We start from the raw sequence: 10,874 nt of genomic DNA, 5'->3' as shown, positions 1-10,874 counted from the left end.
GTTGTGACTTAGGGAAACACTTTGCAGATTTGACAGATAAGTGAGAAGATCTGACACTGCAGAGGATGTCGGCTGTGAACAGCTGCTCTGCCTCCATGTGATGAGGAAAGCTGTAGCTGCGCGAGGGAAACATTAGCCTTTGTAACGTCGTTATTCATTCCGCTCGGGATTTGAACCTGCAGTGCGTTAGATTTGACAGAAGTGTCACCGTCACACTGCAGGAATCCGGCGCACCGTTTCCAACCCAACACATCAAACCAAACGTKGAGCAGMGAACATTAGAAGYTGGTTTGTTGGAATAAAGAGAGGGAGGAGTAGCAGCTGCTCCGCTGGATGCAGAAGAGGCAGCAGAAAAATCAGAGTAAAAACTTYGTAGACATGTTTAGATCGGTTTCATGTTCGATCTGTCCCACACAGATCTGGTCATCCAGTGAGAATGTATAGATGGACTAAAAATAAATATTTTGCTTTATTTTAAAGCAGATAGTTTAAATTTTATTTGATAAACTCCAAACAATTATTCAGTAAAGTATCCAAACTATCATCACGATTACTGAATTCTTTAAAAAAAAAAAAAATAATTATTTCTCTTTTTGATCAAGTTTTCTCATGAAACTGAATTTCTGGTGTCAGGGTTCATCAGTGCAGCAYGTCTATGCATAATGTTTCAAGAGCACCCATGTTGTCTGCAATCTCATCATTATTTTGTAGAAATAAGTTTCTACTGTGACTTTCAAAATGTTTTTTTTGTTGTATTTTTCTTTGTTAAAAAAGGCAGATCATGTGGACCATGATTGATYTGTAAAAGCAAGAAAATGGTAATACATTCAAGTGGGTAAATAATTTTATGGGCACATGATTTTCCGTAGGACGATAAACTAACATCACCATGGAGGGTTCATTTAGTGTCTTCTGAACCATTTTTGTTAAGCCTTAGCCACGTTTTGGATCATAATCCTGCTGAAAGAGACAATGAAATCCCATTTTCAGTTTTCTGGCAGAGGATGGCAGATTTTCATTTAAAATGTCCTGGTAATTGAAAGAGTTAATAATACAAGGCACTCTAGTAAGTTTGCTAGGGCCAGTTCCCTGCCAGCATGACCAGGTGGGTCTCATATGGGGAAAAGGAGGGCAGACCAGATGGGTCCCATATGGGTTTGTCCGCGGGTTCCACGGTGGCCCCACATGGGTTTGCCTACATAGGGCCAGAGCCCACATGGGCCCTACATGGTGGTGGACCCACATGGGTTTGCCCATTTAGGGCCCATGTAGGGCCCACGTAGGCTGTGGCCCTACATGGGYAAACCCATGTGGGACCACCGTGGAACCCGCGGAAAAACCCATATGGGACTGTGATAGCCAAATCCATGGCCACACTCTGAAGTCGGTAACTTTTATGCACAATTTTTTTTTTCATTCAAACACAACAACTCTTTAGTTTCAGTAAAACATTTATTAGTTGATTTGGATGCATTTGTTCTTTTTGTTAGAGCGCGCATTTAGTTAACATACATTTATATCAACTTAAGTGTAATTTGTTTGCTTGAGGCTGACCTTTTGTTTGTGTTTTGCTGGTACTTGCCTGCCTTGGAGTGGCCAGACAAAAGATGGGGGCCAGGGCTCAGCAGGCTTAAATGCTGATTGGACTRCACCACTAGTTCCTGCTGGCAGGGGAAATTTGTAGTTTCTTTGTTTAGATAAGTTTTGTATTTAATTAAATATTAGTATTTAAACTTKAMTWTTTTTKATTTTCATTTTGWGARTCTTTAGTTTAGCCAAACTTAGCTGTACTGTTATTTGTTTTTSTGTTTGTAATTGTATTCTGTTTAGTTACCCCTATTGTGTCTTAATTGGTYTGATCAGCCAGTATACAGTATATATACCCCCTGTGTGTCATTTTTTTATCAGGTCAGCTATGTTTGTTTGTGCAGCCAGTTTGTTTACATTTTTGCCTCTGTTCAGTTTTGTTTCTTTGACCTCTTTTATGAGCTCAGTTCATCTTTTTGTCATTTTATAATCTTTGGGTTAAAATAAAAAACCCTATTTTTCTAAKTAATATCCTGTGACTCCTCCTGTTTTTAACTCGGTCCAYCACAGGGACCCATATATCAGCCCTTCTTTCCCCCACATGGGGCCCACCTAGGCATGCTGGCAGGGTTGTAGAGAAACAGGTCCACATCATCTCCGTTKTCCTACCATTTCCATATCAATCTAATCTGACTGGTATGCATGGTTCCAGTAGTAGCAGAAAACTTTACACATTTCCACTTGTGAAAAAATTGCTTTTCCCAGACTTGACTCCCACACAAMCAATTGGCGTGTAGAGTGTGGTTGCTATGTAGATCTGGTGAATATGCCACTATTTTCTGCAATTGTTTTAGTGAGCTTTAGAGATCAACAMACATATATCTTATTTGAATGGGATGTTCTCTTGTCTTTCCTTTTATAAGGTGTTACTAAGAGAAACAAGCCTCTTCATTATACCCCATCTATACCACAAAGAAACAGAAAAGTCATGGATTACATATAGAATGTTCTGTTTGGTTCATGTTAAAAAAAGTGAGATAGGAATTACATTATCTGCTTCAGTTACTCTTTTTATAAAATACATTTATACACGACACAAAAATAMACAMATTTTCCCTTTGAATACAAAATTAAACMCTTCGCCTTGTTTCCATTGAGCAGTACGGTGCGGCATGGGTTGGTTATACTGGCTGCTTTTACAGTAGGAACAGACAAAACAGCCTACCAAACGGCCGTACTGCTCAGTGGAAATGAGTCAGTAGTTWGGACACACCTTCAGCGGTTTCCATGTGTCATAWCCCTACCTGGGAGGGTATTTGGGCGCTGGTTGAGCTGGGCCCGTTACTGTGCATGCCCATCCCATTCTCAGTCAGGAACTCCTCCAGATCCATGTACTGCAGCTGGAAGAGGCCTCCGTCGCATGGAAGGGTCCTTTCCCACAGCAGTGGCCCCAGGAAGGCCGACTGGGAGTTGGGTCGCAGCGGGCCGGAGCCTGGGGTCCCTCCCGTCCCGCCGGGGCCTCCATTGTTGATGCCCAGCGAGTCTTCATCAGAGTCCTGCGGCTTGTCTTTGTCTGGAGGAAGACAAGGAAGGACATTTCAGAAAACAGTCCAATGAAACTGATTGTGTTTGACAAGTAAAGGTCAGAAAAATGTTCCATTCTTTGAGTTGCACTGCTGGGATCTATTTGGCCAAATAAAATCTCAAAATCAKCTCTATTCTGACAAGGTGAGACAAGATGGAATTATTATGTTGGAAAAATGGAAACGGAGCAATTAGACACTGAATACATTTAACAGGGACTCTAATTACAAAGGCAGAGGCCTGATTATCTCCTCCACTGAGATCTAATTAGTTTGTTCCTCTTAAACTGCCCTCTAACCACGATGTGCAATGATTTATTGATGTTTCTATTAAACACTAAACAAAGCCTGTCAAAGCAATGCAGTAAAATGCCACTTCATTTCTTCCCCTCAACAGAACAGCTGCAGAGTTGCAATAAGAATGCTTTAAAATCCCAGATAAAAGATGATAATGGCAGCAATTTTGCAAAGGAGAAAACAAAACACTCAACAGGTTTGATCTTTAGTGGGCAGAACACAGCGATGACGCATTACCTCACACAGCCAAGCCTTTCAGTCGCTGATTAAATCTACTCTACACTCAACAAAAAAATCATCATACCAAGATTTTGCTCTTCTTGTTGATTTTTTTACGTGCATTTTCTGGTTTTATGTCAGATTCAAATAAGAAACTTAAGTCAKAATTGTTCAAACAGGTTGGCAGCAGTGTTGCCTTGCAGCTAGGATGTTCCTAGCATCTTTCTGCATGTAGTTCACATGTTCTTCATGTGCATGCATTGGTTTWCTCCAACTGGCACTCCGGCTTTCCTTCCACAGTCCAAAAACATAAATGTTATGTTTATTGGTCTCTCMAAATGTGCCTTAGATATGAGTGTGTTTGTGYGTGTGAGCATGGTGTCTCTGTGTTGTTCTCATTCTTGTGCTCTGTCCATGGTCCTGAAACATTATGTATKATATGGAATATATGAATTTAAATGGCATAAATGCTGTCAAGTCAAGATGCTAAMATATTCCTATAAAARAAATCTGAAATTCTGCTGCTGAGTGTTGAAACCAAACTGAAGCGTGATTCAACACACACTTTTAAACAACTAGGTTATTGTGCTGTTTTTACTTATCTTTTTCTTTATTTTTCTTCCMAAAAAAGTCTGTTCTTCAGCTCAATAGTTCAGGATAAATGTAAAAATATATGTGGAAAAGATTATGAGGTTATGAATTTTTTATTATGGTCTCATTTTTGTGGAGGCTTTCCACAGCTAATGTGCTACACTAAGACAAGAAAATATAACACTTCTACTAGCAGCTGAGAAATTTGCTTCCACTCGTTTTTTTTCCTCTCCTTTTTTCACTCGTTTTCTCCCCCTCACTCTCCAGAAGCACTTAGCTGTAATCATTAAAAGGCATCTAAAAATAAAGTTGACCAGCCTCGAACTTTGACCCCACAGAGAGGCAGCGAGACCGATGGAAAGACAGATGAGGGCTTGCTGCATCAATAAACCATCACCACAAAAAAGGAAATCCTTCACATTACACATGGAAGGCAAGGAAAATGAGTCAGTCAATAAATACATGGAGCAATGATGTCATACAACGATTCTCTAGTGTTACTCTAAAGAATGGCAACGTCACCACTGTATGCAAATAAGTGGCACACTAAATTAGAAAGGTGATGAAATACCGAAAGAGCTTATTTAGAAAGGAAGAAGGGGGTAGAAAATGGAGCAGGATAGAGTGACTGTGGAAGAGTCTCTCAGCAGCCAAGAAGTGAAGAGCTTTAGCACGTGAGTGGATACAGCTGGAAAACAGCTGCGGAGGGACGGAGAGACGGGGAGGAGAGGACACAGGCCACTGTGTTCGTCCTAATCTCTCCACGGCAGCATCTTTACCACCTGCCTGGCAGCTTTCTCAGAATTTTTCTGAGTTATTCCACAGRGTGAAGAGAAACACCAGGAGGGGAAATGAAACACGTCACCAATGGCAGGATAACAAACCGTCACAACAAGAGGAAGAAGGGATTGTTTTAGCTTTTGTTTAAGCGGTCACTTTCGAGATTGGTCTGTTGTTTGTTTGGATTCATTTCTCTACCAACTGATTGAGAAATTCCTCCTTTCTTGATATTTTGCTTCTAAGGAGTGTGACTTTATTGCAAACTCAAAGTGTAGTTATARTGTTATTTAATATGCACTTACTGTTTTTTTCCAGYATTTCTATTCTAGTTTCCAGTGCAAATATCTTCATGAACTTGAATTAAGACAAAACTAACTTACAAGTAACTTTTCAGCAAAATATAGAAGCTAGTTTTAAGTAAGAAATTCCTTATAATTGATGAAAAAGTACTAGTTCCACTGGCAGATTATTTCCTTATAAATCTKGGAAAATATCYTGTTATAAGCAAAATAATTTGTCACTTAAACTAGTACTAGCAAACCTGAGATATGGTACTGCATAAAAATATGAGTAGATAAACAGTTTCCGAAAGGCTCAATGTTACGTTGTTTACTATTGGGTTAAGTGTCTGCTAAGCAAGTGTACCTAATGAAGTGGCCAGTGAGAGTAGTTTCAGAGGGTGCTTTAAAGGGTCATCAGAGAGCCTTGASGAATGATCAAAACAATCAAATTAACTCTGACAGCTTGGACTGAGGACACAGAAACGGCGGGCTGGTTTAATACTTTTGCACAGTGCTGTAATTGAAGGCATAAAAGCCTGTATGTCATCGCGATCAAAGATGTGTTTAACTATTTATCTGAAGAAGGTATTTATAGAAGCAGATGTCTTCAGAGGAACCCTGCAGGGAGTTTTTTTCTCGAACTCCAGGTCRCAGGTGCAGAACGATGATCTAAAAGTTACCCAGAGGCACCTGCTGAGCCTGCTGCACTTCTTCACTCTATTAAGTTGAGCAGAAATGTTTTCTTTACTATTAATAAATTAGAGGCAGCAATTAAAGTGCACAATTAGTGTGGTGTCTTTGAAATATTTAAAGTTCCCAGAAATGATTCACACTTGGTTTCATGGAACTCTGAGCAGTTTAATAATGAGAACATGAAGAGGAAAGTCCTCATTTTTTTGTTGTCTTGAATAACATCAGCATGCGTTTCATTTATTATTTTCCATCAGGCTTCATCACTTTATAAAGCAGCTTGTTGTTTGCAGAAGAAGCTGGAACACTTTGTAGTTTGAAATATTTAAGACACGGCAGTGCAGCTGTGCTACAACAATAGGAGGTCAGGGACATTTTGATAATTTAATGGTTGGAAAAACAAAATAAATTAGCCAATCAGTGCTTGTGTTTATACAGTACCCCAGTAACAAGCAGCAGCATAAACCTAATAAAGAAAGAAAATAACCCAAAACCAACTGTACAGAGGGTCATCAAAGATCTTCTCTAAAAGGTAGCTGTAATACTTCAGCTACATTACCATCAACTACCATCTACTTCAGCTACAGAGGGCAAGCAGATGGTAGGAATACGTGCAAAGTGGCACCTTTAATTTAAGCGATAGTGACACTTTGAACTAATGTGGACAAGTCATTAAAGTGCACCAGGGCTTAAACTGAATGWAATACAGCAGAAAGAATGGGCAAGAGACTCTAAAGATGGATGATTTGAATAATCTAAGTAAGACATTCAAGAAAAAAAAGAGTGRGAAAACAAGAAAGACAGAAGAGATGAATGACTTTGGAGAAGGAGCCGCAGTGAGGAGACTGAAAAGAGGAAAACAAACCCTGAGAACATGTAAATGAGCAGAGGGAGTCTTGGGGAGTGAAAAACAGAGGGATCAGGCGAGAAGASAGCAAGACAGAGGAAAAAACTCAAAGACGTGTGAGAGAGAGGGAGAGAAATGTGTGAGATGGAGTGGGTGTTTGCGAAGGCGTCAAACAAAGCCAGCCAGGGGGCGGAGGGGTAAAAACACAGCASAAGAGTCCACTATGAACAGAGGAAGGGGAAGGGCAAYAAGATCCAGAGGCAAACTGGAAAAGGAAAAGCCTTCCTTGGTTTGCCCCTGAATGCATCACCTATCAGCAGAGAATGCAGCACGCGCTGACAGCGAGGGTAGTGGGAGCCTTTCAGATGCTTTCTGGCTCCTCKGAGAGCCTGTCAGCTGTGCTTACCATCATCATCCTCCTCCTCATGCACAGAGGGGGGAAAAAATCAAGAGGAAAGAGCGGCAGCTGCACCAACAAACCACCAGGGGTCGCCAAATAGCGCTAGCCAACTTCTCTGTTGTTATCCTACATCTGCGTGTGTTCACTTTTCACTACTCTTAGTAAGGATTTGATTTGCAGGACGCCACTAGTCCAAAGACGGCTGGTTTTGTGACATAACTTTTGCTGTTTTAAAAGATCAGAGTTGAGATGTTTGCAAAAGAAGAGTAATCAGCTGGAGGATCAATGTAAACTTAAAAAGCCACCCTAYTAGGTGTGTGTGTGTGCATGTGTATGTTTTAGCAGCGATGACATCTCTACAGTCAGAGAGAAAGAAGAAGCAGCCTGGTTAATATTTTGTAGTGGCAGCTGGGGCATGGGAAACAATTCAATTCCTCTCACTAACCTCTTTTTAAACAGTCAGRAGAATCAGACTCAACAGAAACAACCACTGTTTTTTTTCCCCTCATTCTCATCCAGATCAGTGCATTTCACCACCAAATGCAAAACAAAAATCTCTAAAAATTCCAGCAGGCCTGCAGACAGAGGGCTGAAGGGAAACCAGTGTGCATGTGAGTGTGTTGAGTAAGCAGCTCCTCTGTATTTTACAATCACACATACCCACACAGTCACATGCACACACACATGAATAATCCCCCAGAATATTCCTCTGAGAGACTCTATAATGATTAATGCTTGTTTGCATTTCAGAACAAGACTCAACCAGGTAATTAATTTCCAAATCTGCAAAGAAGAATGGCAAAAGTTAAATGTCGAAATACAAACCTTGTTATTATAGTGTCTGCCTCAATTTAAAAAGTAGAAAATTAGAGGAGAGTGGATTTTAAATTAGGCAAATAAAACATGAGCAAATGCAAAAACATTTCTTACTGCTCTTTACAAATCTCCAGGCTTTCCACTGGAGAGTAAAATCTACACTATAAAACTGAAKCTGTTGAAGTATTTACCGCCAGCTAAATTATTTACATTTTTATATAGCATGTCAGCTTGCAAGTACAATTTTTAATGGTGATTTAACTCCAAAAACAGTAACTGGTGTTGGAAGAAAAATTGCAGAAAAGGTTTAACACCATTAATGTAGAATTTTTGGCAAAATGAAACAGGAAGTGCTTGTTTTCAAGAGCGGAAAACCGTTGTTGTAGAGGTGTGAGCTTAACAGAGAGAGAGTAAAATGTTGGCGGTATGCTAAGTCTATTTTGTTCTGAAACAACCCAAAGTCATTRATAACAAATCTCAGATTATTATGAAGCAGTATTAGCCAAAATGGGGAATGTCCCTGACTAATATATCAAACGCACCCTTAATACACACAAATGTTGCGGTGTTGGGCTTCAGTTCTACTTGATGAAAGGAACAAAAACATTCACATTTGAAAACTGCTGTTAACTCCTTTTACTGGCATGTATTGTTAAGAAACAATGTGGAGAACATTTATATGCTGTGCATAATGTTACAATAACAAGTCTCTCATATACTCCATTGACTCGGAGGGGACAAAACATATCATTTATCCAAATAATTTAAAGTTACCTGCTTATTTTCTCCTGATCACAACAGAGACTTGAGATTCTAGTTCCTGACATCTGGCTAGTTTAGCGACATCCTGACTGCTGAAATCACACTTGCAAGCAATCCCTGCTCTTTAAAATAAATGACACATATTATCAGTAGYTGTCAGGAAAAAAGGCTTACATATTTCATAGAATAAATCCAAATGTCTCAGTAATGTGTTAAGACTGTGTTTTTTATCTTTTTTTAAAAAATATGGAAGGTTTGACCAGCTAGGTAAAATTATTTTAAACACAAGTTTAGTTATAATTGGTTATAATTCAATAAGATGGGGTGTTTTTTTTAGTGGTTAAATATTCAGAATTCAGAAATATAAGTAAAATAAATGCAAATTGCTACAAATATTTTTGTTAGATTCTTTCATGCTGGCTTTGGATCCATTTAATGCATCATATAAACACCTCAAATCGCATCCAAGCATCACTGACAGGTGTTTGAGAACTTTTTGATCCTGTTTCCTGCTCCTTTCTGTGCGCTATCCCAGCATTGAGCTGTTTCCCTTTAATACTTTCCACGCTTTTAGGAACCCACCCCCCACCCCCCTCCCCCCTCTGCTGGCACGTGCACTCACTCACCCTTCATCTCGCAGCAGTTCTTGGTGACCCTCTGGTCGGCCTTGATTGGCAGCTGGAGTAGAGACTTCAGGTTGGTCATGGAGGTCAGGTGTCCGCCTTGGGGGCCACTTCCAGCCGGGTTGCTGGCCCCAAACTGCGGGCTGGTGGCCCCTGCAGGGAGATCCGGCGGCAGGAGCTGCGTGAGAGGCCTTGACATAACTTCTAGGGAAAAGAAGGAGGAGGAGGAGGAGGGGGTAGGTGGAGGGAGGTGGAGCGGAGCAACCTGCAGAGTTGGAGCTCAAGATCAAAATAATCCACTCAAGAGATTGTAGTTAACGCGCGCGCCGTGAAAAAGGTGCGCAGACAGGTGAGGCGTGCGTGAGATCTCCTCTTGATATCCCGCTTTCCCCTCGGCCCATGTAAAATGTGCAAAAAAGAAATTAAAATTTAAAAACTGAGGGTTGAGGGGGGGTCTATCTCCAAAATGGCAGCATGCTGAGCAGGTTTAATTCATCCCTCTGGAGTTGCTGTCACCGCGTTCCTCTCGAAACAAACACCGCCGCACTTATAAACGACTGATCCAAGTCCTCTTCGAGCTTGTGGAAACAAAACCGGTCCAGCTCGACTGTCAGCTTGACAGATTCCCTAAAAATTACCTTCCAGATGGAGGCAACAAACAGTGAGAGTAATAATAAAAGCAGAAAAGAAGGCGGCTGAAGGTAGTCCCGTGCACTGAGCGGAGAAAGATGATTAGAATCAGCAGAATATGAAGAATCGGCGGCGGGAAGTCTCCACGGCGGAATAATCCATCAAATCTGAGGTGACATGATCGAAATGATCCGATGATAGAAATAAAGAGAAATAAAGAGATTCCCCCCCCGAAAGAAAAAATAATAAAATCCAGTAGTGGAGAGAGCCAGCTAGATGATGGCTCTTATTTTCCTCTCTCTCTCTCTCTCTCGCGCTCCCTCCCTCTCTCACCTTCACGCGCGCACACACACTCGCGCATTTTTTCCTCGGTTTTCGCTTTTCTCCCTCCGCCTGTCAGCTGGAACCAACACGGGCCGCTCGCGTCACGTCACCGCTCACGGGGGAAAGGCGCTCGGAGGCGTGGATCGTTTGCATACGTTGGCCACGCCCACAATCCTAAAACTACACCCCCCGACGTACTTGAAATCTACCCTGGTGCGTTCACGCACACGGATAAGGTGGTAAATAGGAGTTATTTTCCTGCCAGCATGTAAAAAAAAATAACATTTTTTCTTGTTATTATTGAATTTAGTTATTTACATTTAACAAATATTMATTTAGTCTTTGTTTTAAATCGYTTCCCCACATTTTTACATATTGAACTTTTTTTCTAAAATGTTTATAAAGTAGCAAGTGAGGTGGAAACTTACACATTCATACTTATTCATTAATGCAACTCAGTTGATTGGAATATTTTTCTTTATGCAATTTAAAGTTTTTAATTAT

At 40.7% G+C, this 10,874-nt stretch overlaps 1 protein-coding gene across 1 annotated transcript in view; it reads right to left on the bottom strand.

Annotated features, from left to right (window-relative positions):
• LOC103472875 (hepatic leukemia factor-like) overlaps nt 1-10,476 on the bottom strand; it is a 39,306-nt gene extending 28,830 nt beyond the window's left edge. Inside the window, exons 1-2 of the mRNA XM_008422730.2 lie at nt 9,420-10,476; nt 2,832-3,100 (exon numbers count right to left, since the gene is read on the bottom strand). Coding sequence (XP_008420952.1) covers nt 2,832-3,100; nt 9,420-9,615 — 465 coding nt within the window. The 5' untranslated portion in view covers nt 9,616-10,476. The remainder of the gene's footprint in view (nt 1-2,831; nt 3,101-9,419) is intronic.
• Nucleotides 10,477-10,874: the final 398 nt, after the last annotated feature.

The sequence above is a fragment of the Poecilia reticulata genome, linkage group LG11 (assembly GCF_000633615.1).
Source record: "Poecilia reticulata strain Guanapo linkage group LG11, Guppy_female_1.0+MT, whole genome shotgun sequence".
In the NCBI taxonomy this organism is placed as follows: Eukaryota; Metazoa; Chordata; class Actinopteri; order Cyprinodontiformes; family Poeciliidae; genus Poecilia; species Poecilia reticulata.
This window is presented reverse-complemented; position numbering and strand designations above follow the sequence as displayed.